This window comes from Malania oleifera, chromosome 12 (assembly GCF_029873635.1).
Source record: "Malania oleifera isolate guangnan ecotype guangnan chromosome 12, ASM2987363v1, whole genome shotgun sequence".
Lineage (NCBI taxonomy): Eukaryota > Viridiplantae > Streptophyta > Magnoliopsida > Santalales > Ximeniaceae > Malania > Malania oleifera.
The window spans coordinates 81,578,837-81,605,652 of NC_080428.1; the positions used below are offsets into that span (position 1 = coordinate 81,578,837).

Genomic DNA, 26,816 nt, shown 5'->3' on the forward strand with positions numbered 1-26,816 from the left:
TTTTATAGGACAGTTATAAGACTAGCTATGCTATATGGATCGGAATGTTTGGCGACAAAGAAACATAATATCCAAAAAGTAAAAGTTGTCGAGATGAGAATGCTTAGATGGATGAGTGGTATAACATTGAAAGATAAATTAAGGAATGAACATATTCATGATAAGTTAGGTGTAACTCCTATAAAAGATAAGATAAAAGAGGGACGACTCAGATGGTATGGACACTTGCAACGTAAGTCACGTAGTACACCTGTGAGGAAGAGTGACTTAGTTACTATGAGGGATAGTAGAAGGGGTAGGGGCAAACTTAAAATAACTTGGGAGGGGATAGTAAGTAAGGATTTAATATCCTTGAATCTATCAAAATAAATGGTCCATAATCGCATAAATTGACGGAAAAAATTCATATAACCAACCCCACTTAATGGGACTAAGGTTTGATTTTGTTGTTGTTGTTAGTTATTAATAATTTGGTTATGTTACAAAATTATTCTTAAAGTAGTCATCAATAATTAGGTTGGTAAATCATTTTTGTGGAGCTGAAAATTATTTTTAAACTGTTCATTCTCAAATCTTTCTCCGACATTTATCTAGAAGAAAAATCACATCTCATAATATTCAAGTAAAAAATGACAGGCAACATGGCTAGAAAGAACTAATCACCATAGTCGTGATCTTTGTGAAATGGAATTTCTAGTTTTCTTCTTGAATTTTAATTTAGCCCGTCTAAAATACTTGTACGTGGGCAATTATTTAATTTTGTTTACAAATAATATTGAGTCTAGCTCGTGGGAGAAAGACTCTTAGTCATCTTATCCAATATCTAGTACACGAGAATAGAATAGTTGCAAATGGAATGAAATGAAAAATTATTTCATTTTATTCCAAATCATTCTATTTTTTATGCACCAAACAAATCAATTGACCAGTAAACAAATAAGGACTCTACATTTGCCTTGAAATATTCTTACAAAAAAGTTTGCAAAGTTTCAACATGAGAACATTTGTCAAGGTAATTTTCATAAATGTCATATGATCATGACAATTTGAGGTTCCTGTCAAAGCCACCTGTATTTTAGCATCCTTTGTGGTATTGATGACAAATTGACATTAATATTTTGAACTTTATGATTTAGATGTACATTGCTTTTACGAATTCGAATTTGGTATCCTGACTTAAAATTATTTGAGTTTAGATAAATTGTTAACCCCTAAAATTTCTCCAAACCATAAATTCAAATTTGCAAAGAGGTATGTAATTAAAACTTGCTATATACATGACACACATACAAAAATCTTCGCAAAGATTCAAAAGCCATGCTTCGAAAGGCAGCAAAAGTGTCTTTTGGTACAAAATCCAACTATCCAAGTACTGAAATTGAAAAAGAGAGGCATGGTCATGCCACTCTTACTCATCTATCAGTTGTGGCTTGAGCAAACCATTTGATGTGTTGGCTGATGAGTTGGAAGATTTGAGTGATGACGCGGGGCTCCAGTCTTTTCTACCATTGCCAAGAAGTTCAACACCGGAATGCTTTCCCCTGCTATTGCCAGCCCCTTCAGCTTCATTGTCTCGAGGTTCCATTTCACCCGGATGTTCGCATCCACCCCTAAGACAAGGAGGATTTCAAGACAAAACTTATTCTTGTTAAAGCATATCTATACCAATTTGAATCACTTCATAGAAAGGAGGATTGCACAGAAAATCTATGTTTTCTTTAGACTAAATTTCTATTGAGGTTAACCAACTCTTTTAATTAAATTAATCAGGTCAATAGGGCACTTTATTGTTGAACTCGTAGCTGTTAGAATCTTACAAGTCACGATTCAATTCATACAATTCGTATCAAATCAATTCAAATCTTACTAACGAACCTAAAAAAAACTTAATCAATGCTGAATCTATCGATTCACCTCATGAATCTATTAAATTGATCAGAATCTAGTTTAAAACCCAACTCTAGAAAAAAAAAAAAAAATCACTGCACAAGGAGAATTAAAAAAAAAAAAAAACATAAAAATTACAGAGCAATGGAACTTCCATTGTGCCCCATAAGTCATATTACCACTCTAGACAAAGGCAGCAGGTTACATACATCCAATCACATCTTGAGCCTCTTGCATGATGAGGCTCAAACTGAATGTGAAACAATGTCGGTGGACAAATTGAAAAATAGAACAACAACAAAATAGCAAACCAATGGAGCATCCATTTTGCCCCATAAGTCATAATACCACTCTAGACAAAGGCAAATGTGACTACTTTGATCTGAAATAAATCAATAATAAGTTGACAACACACACAAAATAAATGCAAATTTTTAAGGTGGAAAATAAGGGAGAAATCAAACTTGCATTCTTGAGAAATAAAAGAAAATAAGTTGAATCACACCACCCATCAAATACGAGACAAAGAGAAGCTCTAACTTGCACCCTGGGAAAGTTGGGATCTATTGCAGCTGCCATAATACAGTAACCTAGCACTTCTCTTACTCTTCCAGGAGAAGTCTGCTGCTGCATAATTGCCATTATGATTTTAAGTAAATCAATTTACTAGTGTGAGATCCAACAAGGACACATCCGAGCCATGTTTCCTTAAGAGAAATGTCTGTATTAATTATTACATCACATAACACTTCACCAACTAACAAAACATTCCAAACCTAATTTCCCCAAAAAAGGGAGCTAATTTGGAATACAAATGCTGTGCCCACAACTATTTATATATAAATATAAATTTGTGGTAAGATATATTTTTTTTTACATTTTATTCTTGAAATTTTCATGTGCAAAAAACATGAATATTTTACTGTGATTTACTATGTTGTTAGAATATCAATGTGTGCATGTACACATTTATATATATTTTATTTACATATTTTTGATAGGCAAATATATACCATTGAAGCTGTTGATTTTTTACGATTTATAAGATTAAATATTTTTATGCAGTAATTTTATTTTTTCAGTTTTTAATGTTTTTTCTTTTTTGGAATTTGCTAATTTAGTGCACATGTTTAATTTTTAAACATTTTATAATGCAAATTTTCTTGTTTTAACAAATGATAAATTAGCATTATTAAAGTTGAAAAAATGTTAAATAGGTCGGAGATATATAACAAATTTAATTTAATTAATATATATATGATAAAAACATATTCAACGGAATATATAAATCTGGTGTGTCTAATGATTTCTTATGTGAAATATTATTGAAAAAAAAAAGGAAGAAAAATTTAGGGCAACACTTAACAAACTCAATCTCTTTGCTTCTCATGCCAGCCAAATGAACTAATAGAATCGTTAAATGAACACTTTGCTAGCTTAAAGTCTTTGAAGTTTACTTCCAATAATTCAACTAGCTCGATCCAAACTGCCCGCAAACTCAATTTGAACTGTATTGGTAATATAGAAAATCAGAAAAATCAGCAAATTTATTGTTTTCTGCTACTCCCAGATCATGAAAAATGGTAATATCAAAGAAGCTGAGTCTATCTTCAATCGCATGCCATACAAAAACATCATCCCTTGAACCACATGCTCACAGCACATGCGGAGAATGGCGCAATGACCAAAGCACGGAAGGTGTTCGAAGGAATGCCCAAGCAAAATACCGCATTGTGGAAAGCCATGATCATGGCTTATTTACATACTAATGTCAGCATAACGGAAGCTTGTCAGTTGTTTTCCATGATGCCTGAGCGTAATTCAGTGTCATATGCTGCCAAGATCACTGGTTTTGTGAAGGCGGGAATGATTGACAAGGCTTAGAAGTCGTATTCTGAGATGCCAGGAAGTTGGCGTGGCCCAGTTTGTTCGAACATGTTGATATCTCGGTATTTGAAGATGGGGCAGTTAGAAGAGGCGGTTTATGTTGAGGGTGTGGTTTCTTGGAGCTCTATGATTTATGGATATTACAAAAAGGCAAGGATAGATGAAGCTAGAGTGTTGTTTGAGAGGATGTCGAATAGAAAAGCATCCATTAATGAAAATAACTACATACTCCAAATATCAAGAAACTTCTTATACAAACTTGCTATTATAACATTGTAAAAAAAAAAACCTCCAAAACTATGAAATTTAATTGATCACACCAAAACATTATAAATATAATTTACACAATTTATTTTAAATTGTCTACATGTATCTATAGTTCTATACACTAATATATTAAAAGACATCAATGTCTTCCCAGAGGCCTTCAAATGCTAATCCTAGATTTTCTAGAATTTTAAAATTTTTAATTAATTGTAATTTTTTTTATTTGTTGATTTTTAATAACTGGAACAGTTATTGGCTTTATTTTTAAAATTTAAACTCATTCTCTTCCTCTTTCCATATTAGGCAGACCATGCTCCCCACAATGGTAGACAGGTAGAGTAACAATTGTAAGATTCTAACCCCCTCTACCAATCATCCCTTCTCTTTACCAGCATCCATGATTTGTGCCTAACTAGCCTACCTCTTTCCCTCTCAAACTTTCCCTCCCACTCTCAAATTCTCTCCTCACCTTCCCTCCTTTAACCAGACATGGAAGCATAATCTCTGCATAAATATTAAAAATTGTCTTTCACAAACTTGCCCCCTCTCTCAATCTTTCACTCTTTCTCATAGAATTTTTTTTCACATCTTCTCAGACGGTCAACCTTTCCAACATAAACAAATTTCCTTCCATAATTCGAAATGGAATCATAAAAAAAAAAACTCTCCTTAAATCTTGCTCCTACCAAATTTAGAGAACAAATCCTACCACTATAAAAGAAAGATTCCATCATCCCAACTTCCAACATCTCTTGAACTGGTAATAGTTTCTTTACGTATTGATTCTTCTATTTATTATTTGCGTTGCATATTTATTCTATTTATACTATTCTGCATATTTATTCTATTTATAATATTCTCTCTCTCTCTCTCTCTCTCTCTCTCTCTCTCTCTCCATGTGGATCTCAATAGGTTGAGGTTGTGTTATTTTTGAAATGGTTAATCTGGGTACTTTTGAAGTCATGGAGATGAGTTTTAATTTGTTTTGGATGTGGTGGAGTTTTTACTCTTGCCATGTTTGACCCATGAACATGGATGTAGACTCTGTAGTTGAATGATGTCTAGGTGTGTTGGATTGTCTTTTCAGAGATTGAAAAAAAAAAAAAAAGAAAGAAAAAAATCGAATGAAAATTATTCAGTTGAATTGAATTATCCGGATCCAAGTTTCACCCAGATGTTAATGTGTTTGGTGATTTTTTTAGGTTTTATTCAAGATATAGGAGTGACTACCTCGGTGAATATTAATGGCCTGCATTTTACCATACCATTATGGGTCCGTTTGGATCAAGGATTTTACATGGGAAAAGAAAAGGAAAGGAAAATAAGGAAGAAACACATTTTCTCTTATATTTTCTCTCTATTAAATACTATAAAAAATGAAAGTTTGTTTTAATATGACTAAAAATAAAAAATAAATAAATATTAATGATGTGTAAAATCAAATTTTTTTTTATAGATTTGGTATTTTTTTTTTTTATTTTCTTTCTCATTTTCCTTGATAACCAAACATGAAAATGAGGATTCCTTTATATTTTCCTTTCCTTTCTCAAATATTTTCTGAGTTCCAAACAGGGCATATGTCTCTTGGAACATTTTCCACCATTTCTGTTTTCAGGCTCAAGTACTGTGCTTGTCAGTATGCAACACCTAGAACCTACATCATAAACCCTTCTCTTAATACAGACACCACAAGTTGGATGATGCTTTGGATCCTTAAAAAAACTATGCAACTATTCTTTTGGAACCTCAGATTCTAAATCATTTAGGAAAATGAATGCTTGTATGGTATCTATCAGAAGCTTCAAAAGTCCAAGATTGAGTCATTAGAGAGTTTTTTGTAGCTGGTTTGAATTTGGTTGGGAGGGCTTCTGAGGTACAAGGATTGATGGAGGCACTCACTCAAAGTGAAACCAATGAGCAGCTTTCAGTTGGCATAAAACACTGCTTGTTCATGTATTCAAAGGAGAAGTATGCAGATGCGGAAAAACACTTGTTTTCAGCTTGTAAGTAATACATATATCATGTGAAAATCAATTCGAACTAGAAAATTGCTATTAGTTAGTGAATCATTACACCCCTGTATTTGTATCATTGGTCATTTCTATTGTTTGATGCATTTTGATAGCATCTGCCACTGCTGTACTAGTAGGAAAATCCAAAATCAGAAAGCTTTGGGCTTAGTGCGTAAAAAGTGTGGTTTCGTAGACATAGAGCAATGAGAAGTAAACAGTCTTATGTATAATGGACCGCATAATGAGCCTAGTTATGCAGAGGTGGTGAAGAAAGGAGCTGCACTCAATCAGAAACAGAGGAATTCTGGCTGGTCTAATCGGAATATTCAGAATGGCAAATCCATGAATTTGGGAAGAACAGAGTCGTGGGAGAGAGACCCTCAGTATTTTTTAAGACTAATCCTCAAACTTCAAAAAATTCCTGCCTACTACTATTATTGGAATGAAGGCTGGACCATAATAGTGGAAGTTGACAAGAAGCTGTATGTTGCTTGATTTGGGCCTGGAGGCCTCATTTTGAAGCCTGCTTTTCCGGTTGGCCCAAGTTCTAAATGGGCTGGATTAGCTAGTCCAGCTTGGGTGAAAAAGAAGAAGTCCATTTAAAACAGGCTCTCAGAACTGAATGGGGGTCTGACTTGATGAAGAATAGAGAAGTGGAGATGCTACTGTTATCCATGGGGGAGGAAGATTTTGTGAAGGGGATAGGTGCAATCTTTCAACCAGTTTGGGAGAGCAACAGACAGCATCAGAAAAAAGGAATGAAAAATTGAGACAGCAGAAAGTTGATTGTTCCCATTTGAAAATAGGCTCCGAGATTTCAGAAGAAATTGAAGAGATTAAAGGGAAGAGATTAGTGAAGATATGGTGAACTGTGATTTAGAAGATGACCTAAGCAGCTTCCGCGACTCTGACAACAGTTTGCTAGTTGCCCATAGATATGGAAGAAGATGACAAATGGGCAGAACCGTCAAGAGATCTTCATTTATATGAAAGGGAGAGAGAAATATTACAGAGTGAGATTCCCTTATGTGGAAGGCAGCCTATAGGGGAAGAGAGTTCTCTAATGTCCTTGACACTGGGCAAGGGTTACAAGATTCTGCTATGCACAACTTTGATCAAAATACATCTTTGTTTGAAGGGGGTCTTTGTTCCTTGTTCCTGAGCCTATTCCTAATAAGGTGGACATCATTGCTATTTCGTTCGATATTGGAATGGTATGATGAAGAGAGAGCAATTCTATTGGAGGATCTGAATTCTTCCAAAGTGGAAAAGGTATTCTTCGCCTTCTTGTTCAGTCCTTTTCTCCTTCGATGCTTTATGCCATAAAGAGGGATTTGCTGGGGGTAGTGCCTTTGATTTTGGTCTATGGAATAGTGAGAGAGACTATAAAGACCCAAACGAAATTCTGAATGACTTGGGTTTGAAAGTAGTGATTCCTGTTGGAGTTGAGGATTAGTCCTCAAATGTATGAATGGGGAAAAAAAAAAAGATCCAAAAAGAATTAGAGAGTTTGATTTCTTCCATCAATTATGGGGGCAGTAAGGGTATTGGGAAAGGGGGCAAACGTGTTAGGCTATGGAGATTTTAAGTTGGAATATAAGGGGTCTAGTGGATGTTAGGAAGAGAAGTTGGTTAGGGAGGTTTTGCTAAGGAAATCTCCCGATGTTGTGTTAATCCAAGAGACTAAGTTTGATTTAGTCAATGGGGACGTTATTAGAGGGATTTGGGAAGGTTGCAGTAAGGATCGGGTTTATGTACCCTCCTGGGGGTCTGTAGGAGACATACATGTGTTGTGGGATACTCGTTCTATTACAAGTGTAGATAGTCTAGCGGGATTTATGTTCTCTTTCTGTCCTGCTAGAAGTTAGAGACAAGGGTCAATGGTGGGTTTCCTCTATGTACAGCCCTTCTAGACCAATTCTTAGGGATTTTTTTGGGATGAGCTTTATTTTGTCTCCGGCTTTTGTTTGCCTACGTGGATTATAGGTGGTGATTTTAATGCAATGAGACTCCCAAGGGAGAAGAAGGGGTTTGAAGGGTTACTGGCACCATGCGGAAATTTGATTTGGTTATTAGAGAGTGCTGTCTAAAGGACCTTCCACTGGGCAATGCTAATTTAGTGGTCGGTGTGGGGAGCTAGGGTGGTGGCTAGTAGAATTGACAGGTTCTCATGTACAAATGAGTGGGAGGAGGCATTCCTTAATCTTTCCCAAGTTGTGCTTTCTAGATCCACTCCTTTTAGGTTCAAAAATATGTGGTTGGATCATCGCTTTTTCCAGAATCTGGTAAGGAATTCTTGGTCTGAGGTTGTGAAAAGAGGTTGGGAGAGGCTTAGATTTGTGAAGAAGTTGAAGAGGCTGAAAGAAAAACTAAAAGAATGGAATAAGGAGGTGTTTGGAGATATTAGATTTTAAAAAAGTAGTATTTTAAACGAATTGTATGAGATAGAAAGGAAGAAAGCATTACTCTTTCAAGGGAGGAGGAGGTTAGAAGGGTATTTGGAGCAACGAGTTGGAGGATATGATTTTCAAGGAAATGAGAAGTTGGAGGTAGAAGACGACATTTAAGTGCGTTAGAGAGGGAGATTGTAATTCCAAATTTTTTCATAGGATAGCTAGTGGAAAAATGAGAAAGAATTTAATTAGGGAGTTGGAGACGGACAAGGGGGTGACTATATCGGATACTACCAGGATTGCTTCCGAGATCACTGATTTCTATCACAACTTGTTTTCTTAGGAGAATGAGAGTAGATCAATGGTGGAAGGTTTGGAGTGGGATCCTTTATCTATTGATAGGATAGCCTGGTTAGAGAGACCTTTTGAGGAAGAGGACGTCAGATCTACAGTTTTCGGTATAAAGAGGGATAAAGCTCCTATGCCATATGGTTTTAAGTTAGATTTTTATCAAGATTGTTGGCTGGTAGTGAAGAATAACTTGATGAAGGTTTTCAATGAATTTTGAGGGAATGGGGTTTTAAGTAAGAGTATTAATTCTACCATCATTACTTTGGTGCCAAAGAAAAGTAGGTCAATTAAGATTTCTGATTATAGGCCTATTAGTTTAGTATCCAATGCTTATAAACTAATAACCAAAGTTCTAGCTAATAGGTTGAGTGGGGTGCTTGATAAGACTATTTCTAAGGCCCAAAGTGCTTTGGGGGGGGGGAGGGGGGGGAGAAAAATTGTGGATGCCATTTTGATTGCAAATGAAGCTGTTGAGGACATTAGAAGGAAGAAGATAAAAGACTTCATCTTCGAGTTGGATTTGGAGAAGGCTTATGGCAGAATAAGTTGGAGCTTTCTGGATAAGATTTTTATATGGAAGGAGTTCGGAGAGAGATGGCGAAGATAGACAAAAGGTTGTATATCTAATGTGTTTTACTCGGTGATAGTAAACGGTGAACCTAAATCTTGGTTTAGGACCACGAGGGGGATTAGACAAGGTGATCCTCTTTCCTCGTTTTTATTTGTTTTAGTAGCAGATGTTTTGCGTAGGTTGGTTGATAGGGCGGTGGATAGAGGTTTAGTGAAAGGTTTGGAAATAGGGAGGGAGGAGAGATTACAGCCTCACACCTTCAGTTCCCTGACAATACCATCTTTTTCTTGGAGGATCACAAGCCTTATTTTTTAAATATTTTGGGGCTTCTCCATATTTTTGAAAGGATTTCAAGCCTTAAGATTAGTATGGGAAAGAGTGGTACGGTGACAATTAACATGCTTACAAGGCGTGCTAGAGTGTTATCTTTGGAGATAGGATGTGTTGAGTTGGATTGGCCATTGTTTTACCAAGGAGTTCCTTTGGGGGGATAATCCTAGGTCAGTTAGCTTTTGGGATCCAGTAGTTGAGGGAGTGTCCAAACATCTAGATGAGTGGAAGGGGGCTCCTTTTTTCCTTGGGAGATAAGTTTACTCTAATTCAGACTTGTCTTTCTATTATCCTGTTGTATTTTCTTTCTATTTTTGAAATTCCAGTGGATGTTTCTAGTAAGATTGAGAGGATAATGACTTATGAGAGATTTTCTTTGGTCAAGGGAAGGGGGCTTTAGGGATCATTTGTTGAGTCAGGAGGTAGTTTGCAGGTCTAAACAGGAGGGAGGTTTTGGTCTTGGAAATTTGGTCTTTATTAACACAGCTCTCTTGCCCAAATGACTTTGGTGGTTCCCTTTCAAGGATTCTTCTGTGTGGCATAAAGTTATTAAAAGCAAGTTTGGACTTGGGAATGGGTGGGATATCAATTTGGGTTCTAGATGCTCTTCAAAAAAGTTCATGGAAAGCTATTAATTAGATTTACCCTCTCTTTATTCCCTATACTAAATTTGTGTTCAGTAATAGGGTAAGGGGTGTAATATTTGCTTTTGGAAAGACCTTTTGTTGGGGAATATTGCCTTGTCCACCTCTTTTCCTTGCCTATTTTGATTGAGCTCAAGACAAAATGATTTAATTTCTTCTTTCCTTATTGATCCAAATGGTCCTTTACCTTCTTGAAATTTTCATTGTAGGAGATCTTTTAACAATGGGGAAACAAATGAGTTATCTTCATTGTTGGTCTTGATGAATGATTGTCAGGTATCTTCAGAAGCTAATAGCTGATCTTGGCTCTTGGACCCCTCGAGGGTCTATTCTTGCAAATCTTTTTGTGAGTTCTTGGTCAGAGCGAACTTTTCCTTCCCTCTCTATAAAACTATTTTGAAGGCCAAAATACCCCCTCAAATCAAAGCTTATATTTGGTTGGTTCATGGTTGTGTTTAATAGGATAAATACTAATAACTTGCTGCAGATTAGGAGGCTTTTAAGAGGTTCTCTCTACAAATATTTGCGTGCTTTATTTTAACTGCTCAGAGCCTGCTCCACATATTTTCTTGCATTTTAATTTTGCATGGAAAGTTTGGAACAAGTTATTCAGTTATTTAGGAGAACACTGGGTTTGTCCAGGGATTGTGAAGGAGTTTTTGACAATATCTTCTGTTGGGTTTGGAAGGAAGAAGGAAGGAAAAGCGCCATGAATTAGTGCTTAATTTGCAGTATTTTGGGGTTTATGGAAGGAACATAACTCACGTATATTTTTTGTAATGATCCCCCTCGTAATTGTAATGAACTCAATGCAATTGAAATCAACACAACAGATTTGCAATGGATAATTGAATGAATTACATGCGGGGAAAATGATTTTACAGAAAATGAACCGAGTCCACAGATGCAAAACCTACAAGGAAATGGAAATAAGGAAGAACAGATTGGCTCGTTGGACTCTACTACACTTGGCCTCTAGTTGGCCCATTTACACTAAGACAACAATAAAGCAGTAAAATTGATACTGAAGACTCAAGGAGCTTCGGCCCAGCGCCCAGCCCAGCTCCAAATATACGCTCTCGGCCCACGAAGAGCTCACCCTGCAAAGAGACGTCCCTCCCGAGCCCCTCAAGCTGCTCAACATCTTCTGTTCGAGTCCCCCTGCGAATAGCCATCTCGTCCGAGCCCCTCAAGCTACTCGGCATCTTCTGTCCGACAATTAGCTTGGAACCTTCTATTCGAGCTTCCCTGCAACGAGCCGTTCCGTTCGAGCCCCTCAATCTTCCCCAACTTATTCGATTTTGTCTGAGCCCTTTAGTCTGCTCGGACTCCCCTCTAGTCGTCTCCACCTTATTCACGGTTCCATCTATGGCAATACCTTCCCCTTCAGAGCACCTTGCCCACAAGGTGCGGGAATTTCTCCTTCATCGTGTGATACCACTCCCACGTAGCCTCTTCCTTCTCTTGCCCCTCCCACCGAACTAGTACCTCTGTTGCCGAAAGGTTCCCCCTTTTCTTCATACGCCTCTCTAAAATCTCTTCAGGTTCTGGGCTGAGGATTCCTTGGGAATCTGTGGGGGGAGTCGTGGGTTCGCCCGAACTGACGCTCCAAGGTGTGGCTTGAGTTGAGATACATGAAAAACCGGATGAATATGAGTTTCCTCCAGAACCTTGGTGACAGCTTCAGGCTCCGCCGGACTGCCACGGTTGCTTGTCGGTAAGGTTGGAGTCGTAGGTAAACCTAGTCGCCCATTGAAAATCTTTGCTCCTTTCTCTTTAGGTTAGCATACTTTTTCATTCGATCTTGCGCTTGTTGTAGGTTATGCTTAAGGAGATCCAGTTCTACCTCCCGGTCTTTGAGGTGTTTGTCTACCATTGCCACCCTAGTGGTCCCTGGAATATAGCTCAGGAGATGCGGTGGTGGTACACCATACACAATTTGAAAGGGGGTAGTTTTCTCTGAGGTGTGGTAAGATGTATTGTACCAATATTCGGCTAATGGTAAGTGCTTCACCCAATTTTTCAACGTGTCCCCCACAAAACACCTAAGGTATCCTTCCAAGCACTTATTCACCACCTCTGTTTGACTGTCGGTCTGCGGATGGTAAGCCGTACTGAATTTCAGTTGGACTCCTTGTAGATTAAAGAGTTCTTGCCAAATTTACTTAAAAATGTGCCCCCCCCCCCCCCTGTCCGAGACGATCGATCTTGGCATGCCATGTAATTTGAAAATGTTTTGCATGAAACTCCGTGCTACTTGACTTGCCGTGAATGGATGACTTAAGGGTAGGAAATGAGCGTATTTAGAGAGACAGTCCACCACCACAAAAATGATATCTTTTCCATGTGAATGGGGTAAACCTTCTATGAAATCCATGCTTAGATCTGTCCACACCTTTCCTGGATGGGAAGTGGTTGTAGTAAGCCCGTGGGGTAAGTAATTTCCCCTTTTATCTGCTGACAAATGGGGCATTCCTTGATGAATTGCTTAACTTCTTTCTTCATGCCACGCCAATAAAAATCTCTTTTGGCTCTCTGTATTTTATTTTTCATATCCCTCATGCCCTACTACTGCATTGCCATGAACCATTTGTAATACTTGTTGCTTGATCTGTTCTTTTCTACCTATAAACAGCTTGCCTTATAAAATAAAAACCCATCCCTCAGAGTGAACCCTTCTGCTAGTGTGCCCGATTGAATTTGCTACCTGATATTTTGTATGTCACTGTCATCTGCATACGAGGCTTTTAAATCTTCGATCCGCCCAACAGTGGGGAAGGAGATAACCATTATACTTGCCTCATTGTCTGCTGCATGATCATCTGCTGAGTTGTGAGTGTCACTTTTTGAATCTTTTCTAGAAAGAGCATCTGCTACTCGATTCTCTTGTCCCCTTTTATACTGTACTATAAAATCATATCCCAATAGTTTGGTGATCCACTTCTGCTGCACTGGAGTGCCCATTCTTTGTTCCAACAAGAATTTAAAACTCTGCTGATCAGTTTTGATAATGAATGGTTGCCCTAAGATATAGGGTCTCCACTTCTTAACTGCTGTTACTAAAGCTACCGATTCTTTCTCATAGATTGACATGAGAAGGGTTCTGCCCTTCAATGCTTGACTGAAGTATGCTATCGGTTGCCCTTGTTGCACAAGTACTACCCTAATCCCCTTGCCTGATGCATCATATTCAATTGTGAATTTCTTCGTGAAGTCTGGTAGGGCTAGAACAAGGGGAGTAGACACTGCCTCCTTTAGTTCCCTAAAAGCCTTCTCAACCTCCTCATTCCAGTGGAACTCGTTCTTCTTAAGTAAACTGGTCAAGGGTGCGACTATGGCTCCATACCCCTTAATAAATCTTTTGTAATTTCCTATGAGACCTAGGAACCCTCTTAGAGCTTTGAGAGTCTTAGGTAAAGGCTAATCAATCATAGCTTGTAACTTGGTGGGGTCTGCCCTCACCCCCTTACCCGATACCAAATGCCCTAGATACTCCACCTCTCTACAACCAAATTTGCATTTACTTCTTTTGGCAAACAGTTGTTCATCGAGTCGAATTCGTAGGGCCATTCTTAGGTGTTTGAGGTGTTCTTCCATAGATTTGTTGTACACCAGAATGTCATCAAAGAAAACCAGAATGAATTTTCTAAGATGGGGTCAAAAAACCTCATTCATCAAACCTTGAAAGGTCGATGGTGCATTTGTCACCCCAAAGGGCATCACGAGGAACTCAATGTCCTTCGTGTGTCTGGAAAGCTGTCTTAGGGATGTCCTCTGCCTTTACCCTTATCTGATGGTACCCAAATCTCAGATCCAGTTTTGAGAAGACCTCAGCCCCATGTAGCTCATCCAGCAACTCCTCAATCATAGGCATAGGAAATTTATCCTTAATGGTAACTTGGTTCAGGGCATGATAGCCCACACACATTCTCCACGTGTCTTTGGCCTTTCTTACCAACATGGTCCCTAACTCCAATAGCTCTCGAACAATCCTTTCTATCTCCTCCTTTTGAAAATAAGGGTATCTGTAGGGTCTTACACTAATGGGAGAAGTTCCCTCCTTAAGAGTGATCCCATGGTCACATGACCTAATGGCCAGTAGTCCCCTAGGTTCTGCAAATACTTGCTGAAATTCATCCAATAGGGAGGTTAGAGCCAGGGAGGTTCTGTCCATTGCCTCTTCTTTTATCCCTTCCAATGGTTGCAGCAAGATTCCTTTCCTCTCCAAGTGAGAGAGTTTTCCCTCCACTTCTTCTTCCACTAACCCCTGGGAAGTGAGTCCTTTCAGACAAACAATTTTTCCATTATGATGGAACTTCATAGTAAGTTCTACAAAATTCCTACAAAATTCCACATGATTTTGCCCAGCGTACTAAGCCACTGAATTCCCAGTACAATATCACAGCCCCCCCAAAAACATAAAGTACATATCAGCTTCAAATCTAGTCCCTTGCACCACAAAGCTCACTGTTGGACATCTTCCCTCACACTGTATCTCTTCTCCATTAGCTACCTTCACCTTCTCACCACTATCCAGGGTTAGCTTAAGTCTCCTAACCAGATCTCGATCAATGAAGTTGTGAGTGCTGCTTGTGTCTACCAGTATCACAAAGGACTGTCCCCTAAAACAACCAACCACTCTCATTGTTTTAGAGTGACGGGATCCAGTCAAGGCGTGTAGGGTAATTTCCACTTTGTCCTCTCTCGGTTGCTGCTCCACCCCTCCTTCTCCCGGACAATCATGCCATATGACCTCAGGGGGTTCCTCCTCGTTAAAACAGTTGAGCTCGTTTCCTTTCAGCAAGAAAAGCTTAGCAGCCCCACATTTATGCCCCAGGTGCCATTTGGCATCACAATTAAAACATAAACCCTTGCTTTTCTTTTCTATTATCTGTTCGGGTGAGTATTTGTGGACTTGGGTGTTGGTTTTGGCTGCAGGCTTTGTCACAGCAAGGTGATGGGATAGGGTAGAGTGCTTGGGTAGGATATACCTCTTAGTTGCAAGGAGGTTTTCCTCTTGTATCCGGGCCTTGCCATAGGCCATATGCACATTGATTGGGTTCAAGAGTTTCACTGCCCACCTGATCTCTTCCTTCAATCCCCCCATGAACAAACTGAGCCAATGGTCCTCATCTAGGTTTCTGACTCTATTGGACAATTCCTCGAACTATTCGTTGTACAAGGTTACAGTAGAAGTTTGTTTTAGGTTTGATAATTGCTCCAATGGGTCATTGTAAGGATTGACCCCAAATCGGGCATGCAGGGTTCTTTCAAATGCCTCCTAGCTTGTTAATAGACTAGACCTCTTCAAGTCTTGAAACCAGATTAAGGCCTTGTCCTCCATGTGGAAGGATGCCAACAGAACCCTTTGATGGGGTGGGGTTTCATGAAATAGGAAGAAATGATTGACCCTATAGAGCCAACCTGTTGGATCCGAACCATTGAATTTAGGGAAATCAACTCTCATCGTTTTAGTTTGAATAACTGCTCTATCGGTAATGTGTTGCACCCCATTAAAACTCTCACGGTGTTGATGTCCGAACTCATGGCTAGATGTCTCTCCCAGCCCTTCCTGGTCGAGTTTCTTCTTGCCAAGAAGCTTCACAGCATCAGAAAGAGCTCCCAACTGGTGAGCCATGGTGATAAGTAGCTTCTGCTGTTTTGCTTGAATTTATTGGGCATTGGCTTGAGTGATTTGCATCTCCTACTAAACTTTCTGATGCTCTTCTTGTGATTTTTTCAAGGCCACAATGGATTCCAACATCTGGTTCATGCGAGTTCCCTCTCCCATGGTGGCACGAACTTGGCTCTGATACCAATTGTAATGATCCCCCTCGTAATTGTAATGAAATCAATGCAATTGAAATCAACACAACAGATTTGTAATGGATAATTGAATGAATTACATGCAAGGAAAATGAGATTACAGAAAATGAACTGAGTCCACAGATGCAAAACCTACAAGGAAATGGAAATAAGGAAGAACAGATTGGCTCGTTGGAGAGAGCCACTCTCCAATTAACAGAAAATATTCCAATTCTCTAGCTGACCCCTATTCCCGCTTTATACATAACAACTTGTAACTAACTACTCTGGAATGCCCCATGGACTCTACTACACTTGGCCTCCAGTTGGCCCATTTACACTAAGATGACAATAAAGCAGTAAAATTGATACTCAAGACTCAAGGAGCTTCGGCCCAGCGCCCAGCCTAGCTCCAAATAAATGCTCTTGGCCCATGAAGAGCTCGCCCTGCAAAGAGACGTCCCGCCCGAGCCCCTCAAGCTACTCGGCATCTTCTGTCTGAGTCCCCCTGCAAATAGTCGTCCCATCCGAGCCCCTCAAGCTACTCGGCATCTTCTATCCGACAATCAGCTTGGAACCTTCTGTTCGAGCTCCCCTACGACGAGCCATTTTGTCCAAGCCCCTCAATCTTCCCCAACTTATTCAGTTTGTTCCGAGCCCTTTAGTCTGTTCGAACTCCCCTCTGGTGGTCTCCACCTTATTCGCGGTTCCATCTATGGAATTTTCAGGGAAGAAATCAGCATTTTTGTTGTTGTGGGAGAACATTCATTTCCTAGCTTCTTTGTGGTGCATGGGTAATGGTAATTTCATGGGGGTATGCTTCTCAGACATTAAGTAGGATTGGCTTGCTCTGTTGACTTCTTAGGATGTGCTAATTCCTTGGGCTGTTTTTTACATCTTTCGGTTTCTTTTTGTTTTTTGTTACCCTTGGGGTTTCCTAGACTTTGTTAAGGGGGTGTCTCTTCTCCTAATTGTACATCCTTTTTCTAATGATTTTTTTTTTTTGCTATCAAAAAAAAAAAAATTTAGTCTGGAAAATTTATATTAAAATTTATGTTTTTTATTTGGCAATACTTTGCAGTCTTACCAAATCCATAAGTATTCAATATCGTGGAAGATCCTTAGATGTTTCTTCTAATTTTGAGGTATTTCTATGGAGTATCAATAAGGCCTTGAAAGTTGTATAAGTGCACTACGAAAAAATGAAAACCCAGAATATATCATGGTTTTTATTTTTGTGAAATATTTCATCCTTGTTTAGTAAATGGAAAGTGGAGTTTTTCATATAGACTGAAATATTGGCATAATAACATCTTGTGCTTTTCTGTTAATCTTAATTTTTTTTTAGTGGATGTCAAATTTGAAGTGCCTTGTTCCTTACCGAAGGTGTGGCATCTTAAGAGTTAGGTTTGTTGACTTCATCTTGTTATGTTACCGGATGAGGTTACATGAGCAACTGCTGCAATTCTCAGTATCATTTTCAATAGTACAAATGTTTTTCATTTTACTCTTCTTCCCCCAATGATTGCTCACACATTATGCATTTATGAGTTGAAAGGCTGCCAGGTATGTACCCATGCTTTACTCCTAGAGGTACATCATACATGATTTTGTGAGTGGTCTTCCCTCAAATGATAACATTGCAAGCTGTGATTATGTTTCCCAGGAAATTTTACGTTAGATGAGTTAAAAATAAGAGAATTTCTAAGTTTGTGGAATGAATTGTACGCTTTGAAGTAAGCATGATAATTGAGCTGATAGAGTTAGCTAGTTCTTCTTATTAGAAGTTGTTTGCTAGTTTTTACTATTGGTTTCTAAAAGCTGTCGAGAACTCCATTTTCATATTATGCTGTGGCTTGTTTGCAGATTTCTTCCCATTTAAGATTCCCAACTGTTTTATCTTACTTTATTTTATTCATTGATTGAGCCATAGGAGCTTCCCATGATTAATTATCGCCGGGGTCATGTAAGAAGGATCTATAAGCTTTGTACTGATTTATGGATTTCTGAATGTAGAACGATCTACATGAGACTCTACAAATAGGGATGGCAACAGGTCAATACATCCTATCACATCTTAAGTCTGTTGCGTAATAAGGCCCAAACTGGATGTGAAACAATGAAAGTGAACAATATAAAAATTACAAAACAATGGAACTTCCATTGTGCTCCATAAGTCATAGGACAACATTACCACTCTAGACGAAGGCAACAGGTTACATACATCCTATCACATCTTAAGCGTATAGCATTACAACACTGAAACTGAATGTGAAACAATGTCAGTGCACTAGGAAAAAGTAGAACAACAAAATAACAAACCAATGGAACTTCCATTGTGCCCAATAAGTCATAATACCACTCTAGACAAAGGCAAATGTGACTACTTTGATCTGAAATAAATCAATAACCCTATGTTTGGGAGAGACCTTGGATTTGGATTTGTGTGGATTTAGATTAAATGTAATGCAAAATTGTATTTGTCCAAATCCACTCAAATCCAAATCCAAGGTCCAAAATCCATGCATTCAAATGCAGCGTGATTTGACAACTCATACAAAAGAAAAAAAAAAATCTTAAGGGGAAAAATTAGAGAGAAGTCAAACTTGCATGCTTGATAAATAAATGAAATAAATTAAATCACACCATCCATCAAGTAAGCGATAAAGAGATGAAGGGAAGCCTTACTTAGAAGCTCTAATTTGCACCCTGAGAAAGATGGGATCTATTGCAGCTGCCATCATACAGTATCCTAGCAGTTCTCTTGTTCTTCCAGGAGACGTCTGCTGCTGCACAATTGCTATCTCACAGCATCAAAGCCCTGAGGTAGTTTCTAGATGTCTCATCAGAGAAACACAACCTGCCCCATGTATAAAAGTTCTAAGCTTAAGAAAAATTCCCATTTGCATAGGCTTGATTACTCTGGTACAAAACAAATTCAATACTTTCAAACAGGAACAACAAAATAATTTCATGCTAATTGATATAATCACCATATGTAATAGCTACAAAGCACAGGTACATTGCCCAGGCTATTATGGGTATGACATGACAAGGAAATGCAGACACAACAAATCGTGGAATGTAAGACACGACATGGCAGGAATACTAATAATTAAATAAGCATATAAATAAATATAATATATGTGATAAATATTAAAATTTTAAAAATAATATAACAATACATGTTTATATAATTGCACATGCTGGTTTTACTTCATTTTCCCTTCTGCATACATTCATTTCACATCACTTCTATGCAATTGTTACCGAGTTTACTAAGATTTTAAGTAAATCAATATTGTGATATCCAACAAGGAAACACCCAAGGCACATTTCCCTCAGAAAAGTGTCTGTATTAATTATTACCTCATATAACACAAAACCAACTAAACAAACATTCAAAATCTAATATTAGGGCAAATAATTAAAATATTGTTTGTAAGAGTAGGAATTAAAAGAAGCTGATTAGATGTAAACATCACCTTATGTAGTGACCTGAAGAATAATAGCATTTTAAATAATGAGAGGGAGAGAAAATAGAAACAGAAACAGAAGGAGGCCGTAGACTTCGTCGACGAACACAGGGCTTCGTTGACGAACACAGGGTCTCGTCGACGAATTTTGTGAAGGGCTCGTCGACGAACCTGGCCCTATAAAAGGCAGGAAACCGAGATATTTCTCATTTTCTCTCGCCGCTCTCTCTCTCCTCTCTCTTTCCTACGACTCTCTCTCCCTTCTCTCTTCATTTTCGGCCCCACCAGTCGCCGAATCGACGATCCGAAGCTACCATGACGCTCCTGGCGGAGTTCTCTACGCATCTACCAGAGCGGATCGTTAGGAAATCGGAATTGGAAATTATCCTAAATTCAGGGTAAGGCCTTTTAGTCTCCTTTTGGCCTTGTGGCAGTTAGAGAAAATGTTACAGACGGAAAAATACTGATGTTTAGTTCTAACAAATATTGATTTCGGGGTGTTTTGTAGGAGGCCTTGCGGGTATCAGGCTAGAATACAGTATGGGCTTTTTAGAGTTAAGGTAAGGGAAATATGCTATGTTAGGAAAGTTCTGAATATTATGCAGTTGATTTATTTACGAAAATTATGTATCTTAGTATGGTGTGGCTTATAATTATGTATATGGTACGGGGATATGTTTATGAATTTAGTTTCATGATTTTACGAATTTCAGTATAATTATACGCATTTCAGTACCATGATTATACGAATTTCAATACCATGATTTTACGATATTTCAGTACCATGATCTCATGAATTTCAGTACCATGACAACACGAATTCCAGTATTACGAATATGCATTTCCATGTTATGATTATTCAGATTTCAGTACGATATGCAGTATCATGGTTATTTCAGTACTTCAGAATCATGGTAAATCAGATAAACATGTATATAGAAATATATATTATACGATATCAGACCCTGTTGGACTTGCAGCTATAGAGCACGGTACCGTTGTTACAGATACTATGTTACTTTATGAGTTCAACTACCTATTCAGATATACGTGGTACGGTCGACCACCTAGGCCCTAGAAGAGGTTAGGCTCCCTATCCAGATATGGGTTGAGTAGGGCAAAACAACTGACGGAGTTAAATGATTTATTCCTGATTGGCCAACCAGGGTAAATCTAGCCTACGGGTTGCACAACCTAGTCATAAGGGGCATGTCATGACACAGATAGCCACAGGGAACAGTTTCAGTTACTATTACTTACGTATTGATTTACAGAAACAGGGATTCTACTATATACACTAGAAGTATTTTGAATTATAACCATAATACTGATATGTTAAGCAATAGGGAAAAGGGGTGGTGTGTTTTATCATTTATACGGTACTTTTGTACACAGTTATTCATGTTTATATGAAACAGATTTCATAATATATAGTAGCTCATTTGCCACACACTAGTAATAGCATATTTTCTCTTACTGAGCGTTGGCTCATCCCAGTGTTGATATATTTTTCAGGTGATCCAGGTAGGCGAGCGGATCAGGCTCGCAATTAAAAGGGCTTCAGTAGGGCCCTGACAGAGAGTGAGTATCATTTGGGAATGATTTTGTGTAGCCCTAGTTAGTTGAGGGCATTTTTGGGGATACAATTATCTTTGTATATTTTGAAAACATTTCAACACTCTAGTATTGGTTCTGGTATTGTATATAGTGGTTTATGGTTATGTTTGTATGATTTCTGCTTCCTGCTGTTTAGGTTAATACTATGGTATCAGAGTATATAAAATAAAAAATAAAAAAAATCAGTTAATTAAGCAGGTCGTTACACCTTAGTTGCCAGACTTCCCTCTTCTCACAGCTTCCTAGGCTGCAGGAGTGACAGCAGAAGCAGAGTTAGACTCTGGCATTATCTCTTGTTCTTCATATATCTCAGAATTATTTCCTCCTTGGTTTTGAGAGGTTGTGAGTAACCAGCCAGCCACTCTTCTCCATTTCGTAAGTTACTCCCAAAGCACTCCAGTCATCAACGTGTAATGTGCTTGCCACAGGCTAGCATTTATAAAGGGGACGCTTTTTTTATTTGATATAATATAAGAATTATTCCATTATTTTTATTTTAAAAAATTAATAGAGATCATAGTCGAAAGGAATCACAAAGCACCTAAAAAGAGGTCCAGTCATATCCAACGAATTCCCCCAAACAACTTAAAGTCTAGTATGCCTCCCTACTTCTAGGTTCTACACATCAAGGACTTTGGCAGCTAAGTAAACAAGTAGACGTGGTAGGTAAATTTTCATAACATCTCAAGAATCAAATCTGTTTCAGTGCCATCATGAAAAGCTAAGAAAGTCCCCATCCATTCACATGTATTCATTAATTTCTACTTTAACCATGCCCCTCCTATATTCAAGAGATGCATTTTTTTGGGTGGGGGTCCGTAGAGAGCCTCCATAGCATGAAAAGAACACTGACCATAGCCCTCTAGTGGAGACCAATACTAAATAAATAGAAGACAAAAACACCAGTAAGCAATAGTGGCAGATCTTTCAAGCTTCATATAGCAACCCACAAAAGCAGCAATACAATGTAAAAAAGAAGTGAACCAAGATAAAAGTTCATTATGAAAGCATAAAGCATTCTTTTAAATTTTCCAACTCAGCAAATCAGCCTTGGTTTTGTTGCAATTTACTGGATACCATCCAGCTTAAATCTGATACAATAATTGATTGAATATAAATTTTGAGAAAATGAGGCTCAGATTGTCCATTGGCCAATTACCACGTTCGCTACCAATTTGATTTCACAATTTTATCAGACTGTATTTGGGCATTTTGAATTGCTCTGATAAAATTTTAAACCCTAACTGAATCTATTGCTACAGTTATGCATGCTTTTCTCATCAACCACATCGCACATTTGTAGAAAGCACAAGCAATGAAACTTCTAACAAGATCCAAGAAGCTAATCATCCCAACAGCATAAAGATATTATATTTTTTTATGCTCACCAGTTCTATATTTTATTTTTTTCAGTTTTTGCTTGGCCAAATAGACCCAAAACAAAACTGATCGCAAAGGACCCGAATACAAGTCAGAGAACTGTCGTGAATTACACCCTAAAATTATGCACGCACAAACACAGCAAATACGAAATTAGAGAAAAATAATATGGTGAAGAAGAAACACGAATATTTACGTGGTTCGGCAATGTGCCTACGCCCATGGATTCCTCGCACAATTTTCACTATCAAATTGAAACTACCTTAAGGTTTCAACCCTCGGTTACAATGTGTATATATAGCTCCATATTGAAACCTCAAAATACCCTCATATAAGCCACAACTCAACAAGAACAGTACAGAAGAAGACAACATAAGACCCAAACGAAACTCAACCAAACCGAAGACAAATGAAAGACAGAATGAGAAAGACCAAAGTTAAAAGCTGAACCTGGGAGTCTCGAAACTGCCAGCGCATATCCCTTCTGTACATGCCCTCATAAAAGCAACATATTCCTGGCTCACTTCTTTCCAAAAATCTGCTACATTATTACTTCACAAAGTCTATGGGTGCATTTCCTTATTTGCTGCATATCACATGAGATCCCTTCAATTATTACAAACTTGACCATAAGGAATAAAATATCCTGAATCCTCTGTAACACAATTGAAATACCTCTTCATCATGTCTAGATTAACATTCTGGAATCTGAATTCATCATCATCATTGCTCCATAAATTTCTCATAATTCCACATTTCTGTGAGTTTGGTTCCACAATAACTAATTGAGTTCCAGTCACCATAGTTAGGTTATACAGACACTAGAATATTTTCATACTGAATAAATACTGCTCGAATTTTGCAGCAACATCAGACCAGTATATGTCTTGCACTTAAAGCACTCATGGCTACTAGGATAAAGCATTTCTTCTTCGTTCATGTGACATGTGAGTTATTTCAATAGTGTACCAAAGGAATGAAAAAATAAGTGATGTTTGTCTCGACTCTATTGAATCAGCATCAATCCCTAACAAATAAAAAGCTCAGATTCAGCAATCATCCACTCTGTTAACCAACAACCATCGTGCAAATTGAGAATCAATATATAATTTCTGAGTGTCGACATAAGATCCAAGCATATAGAAAGTTAGCGAGCAAAGCATCCGTGATACTTCTTGATCTCACATTGATTGTCATGACTTGCCTTTCAATTCTGCGTCAATAGGACAAGCAAACTTAAACAGCCACAACAAGCATAGCCTCCCCAAATATTTGACGATAATAAACTGATAATAAAGTCCTTCCATCTATAATTGATGCAATGGCCATTCAAAACCAAGAAAACAAATCACTGTCCAGCTATTCTGATCATCTCATTTCTTCAGCAATCATCAATAAAGTAGCTTTAATTTCTTTGAAGCCCAAATGGGATTGATCTCCTACAAGGAACAAATGAACCTTATCTTTTATTACAATCCAACTGCACCCTGGATTCTTTCTTATCCCTTTTAGCTTCTTTGCTGTTCTTACCTGCTCTCCATCCTTCTTTCTCCCAGCAGCAGAATATAAGCTAGACAAGACAACATATGGGGTTGCATTATGAGGCTGCAATTCGAAAAGGTGCTTTGCTGCAAGATTAGCAAGATCAAGACGCAAGTGGATCCTACTTGCAGCAAGCAGTGCTCCCCAAACACCAGAATGAGGTTCAAAGGGCATTGAATGGATTAAATCATTTGCTTCATCAAGCAGCCCAGCTCGACCAAGGAGATCAACCATGCAAGCATAATGATCGGCCATTGGTTCAATATGATATGTAGATCTCATATATTTGAAGTAGTTCCGCCCTTCGTCTACAAGTCCCATATGGGCACAGGCTGAAAGAACTGAAAGGAAGGTAATTTGGTTAGGATCCAAACCATCATTTTGCATTTTCCCAAATAACATAAGTGCTTCTTCCGCAAATCCATTCTGAGAAAACCCAGAAATCATCGAGTTATAAGAAATATTATTAGGTAAACTAATATTTCTGAATATATCATAGGCATCAGCTATGCTTCCACATTTTGAATACATGGCGACCAATGAATTTTGGATAGACAAATCATATTCCATGCCCATCTTCAAAGCATAGGCATGGAACTGCAGCCCTTGGTTTAATGCTACCAAATCAGCTGTAGCACTAAGTATACTACTCAGAGTAAGAGGGTTCGGCCTGATAGCCTTCTGAATCATTTGAATGAACCAACAGATAGACTCCTCGTATTGCCCATTGCTTACGAGCCCTGAAATAACAGCTGTCCAAGCAATGTCATCTTTCTCAGGCATCATGTTAAACAACTGGATTGATTTTCCAGTACTCCCTTCAGCAGAGAAGCCTGTAATCATGGTTGTCCATGAAACTATATCTTTTACAGGCATCTTCTCAAAAAATATATAAGCCTGTTCAGTTTCATCATTTCTAACATAACCAGTGATTAAAGAATTCCAAGAAACTACATCCCTTTGGCTCATATAATTGAATGCTTTATTAGCCGCCTCCATACAACCAAATCTACAATACATATTAATAACAGAATTGCCCAAGAAAACATCAAATTCAAATCCCACATGCAAAACCAACCCGTGCATCTGAATTCCTTCATCATATCTAACAAAACTGCCACAAGCTTCAAACATTATGGTCAAGGTATTTGAATTAACATTCACAAAAGCTTCCCTCCTCATACGCATGAACAATTCAAACCCATCTTCAAAGCACCCCTTCTTCATACACCCATTAATCATTGTTGTCCACGTGATCACATTTCTTTTCGGCATCCTCTCAAACAACTCTCTAGCTTCCTCTATCCTTGCCTTTTTGCAATATCCATCAATCATAGAACTCCACGAAACCACATCTCTCTCCACCATACCTTCAAAAACCCGAACCGCCTCTTCTAACTCCCCCATCTTCAAATACCCAGATATCAACGCGTTCGAACAAACCGGGTCACGCCAGCTTCCCGGCATCTCGGAGTACAACTTTTGAGCCTTGTCAATCATTCCCGCCCTCAAAAAACCGCTGATCATGGCAGCATATGACACTGAATTACGCTCAGGCATCATGGCAAACAACTGACAAGCTTCGTTTATCCTGACATTATTACGTAAATAAGCCGTGATCATCGCATTCCACGATGCAGTATTTCGCTTGGGCATTTCGTCAAACATCCTCCGTGCTTCGGCCATTGCACCATTCTCAGCATATGCCGTGAGCATGGCGGTCCAAGAGATGATGTTTTTGCACGGCATGCGATTGAAGATCGACTCGGCTTCTTTGATAGTGCCATTTCTACCATTTTTCGTGATCTGAGAGTTGCAGAAAACAATAAATTTGCCGATTTTCTGACTTTTTGTAGTGTCAATACTGTTAAATTTGAGTTTGGGGGCGGTTTGGATCGAGCAAGTTGAATAATTGGATGTATACTTCGAAAACTTTAGGTCGGCAAAGTGTTCATTAACGATTTTTGACTGGCATGAGAGAGAGTTCGTCAACCGTTGTGGAAACAGGAAAGTTCGCATTACAAGATGTTTAAAAATTAAACATGCGCAATAAATTGGCAAATAACCAAAGAATAAAATAAAGTAAAATAAAATCTAACAAAAAACCTAGAATTTTCTGAAAATGGCACCTACCTAGTAATCATAATACTACAAAATATTTATGACATGTAATTTTCTTTAAAATTTAATAACTAAACACGTCATAAAACAAATAAAAGATTATTAAATATTTTAAATTCAAGGAACTTGTTGAACATAGTGTTAAAAATAGATAAAATATAATTTAAAAATTTATTTTGTATAAATTAAAATTGTTAACTTTTTGAATCTGATCCTTGATTTTGATTATGACAAATCATAAGTTACTTATATGTGTATTCAGTGTTTAAAACAAACTTAATACTTTAGTGCATACATAAGGAAGAGATGGAAGACAAGAAGAACATTAAGATTATATCATCCGGCGTATTCCATGACGAATCCGAGGAGCAAAAGAAGAAGAAGAAGACATTTGTTATTTTGATTGTCAATGCATTTTAGTTTTTTAATTTGGCATGTAATATAAATGCATGACATGCATGATGTGGATGTAAGCTCAAAATGACCATAGTCTGACTGTAGGGATCAAAGCTTTGACCATAGAGAACCGAACA

The 26,816-nt window shown here is 38.0% G+C and overlaps 1 protein-coding gene across 4 annotated transcripts; it reads right to left on the reverse strand.

The window, feature by feature from the left end:
* Positions 1 to 1,240: 1,240 nt before the first annotated feature.
* On the reverse strand, positions 1,241 to 26,297 carry LOC131144690 (pentatricopeptide repeat-containing protein At1g53600, mitochondrial). 4 transcript variants are annotated; one of them, XM_058093492.1, is made up of 4 exons: positions 23,296 to 26,178; positions 23,071 to 23,206; positions 18,836 to 19,007; positions 1,241 to 1,610 (listed from the first exon to the last, which is right to left on the reverse strand). In XM_058093492.1, the coding sequence occupies exon 1, from the start codon at positions 25,909 to 25,911 to the stop codon at positions 23,989 to 23,991; it is 1,923 nt and encodes a 640-aa protein (XP_057949475.1). In that variant the 5' UTR covers positions 25,912 to 26,178; the 3' UTR covers positions 1,241 to 1,610; positions 18,836 to 19,007; positions 23,071 to 23,206; positions 23,296 to 23,988. The 4 variants fall into 4 exon arrangements, with proteins under 4 accessions (XP_057949475.1, XP_057949477.1, XP_057949478.1 ...); XM_058093494.1 differs by having other exon boundaries at positions 18,836 to 19,069; XM_058093495.1 differs by having other exon boundaries at positions 18,836 to 19,069; positions 23,071 to 26,297.
* Positions 26,298 to 26,816: the final 519 nt, after the last annotated feature.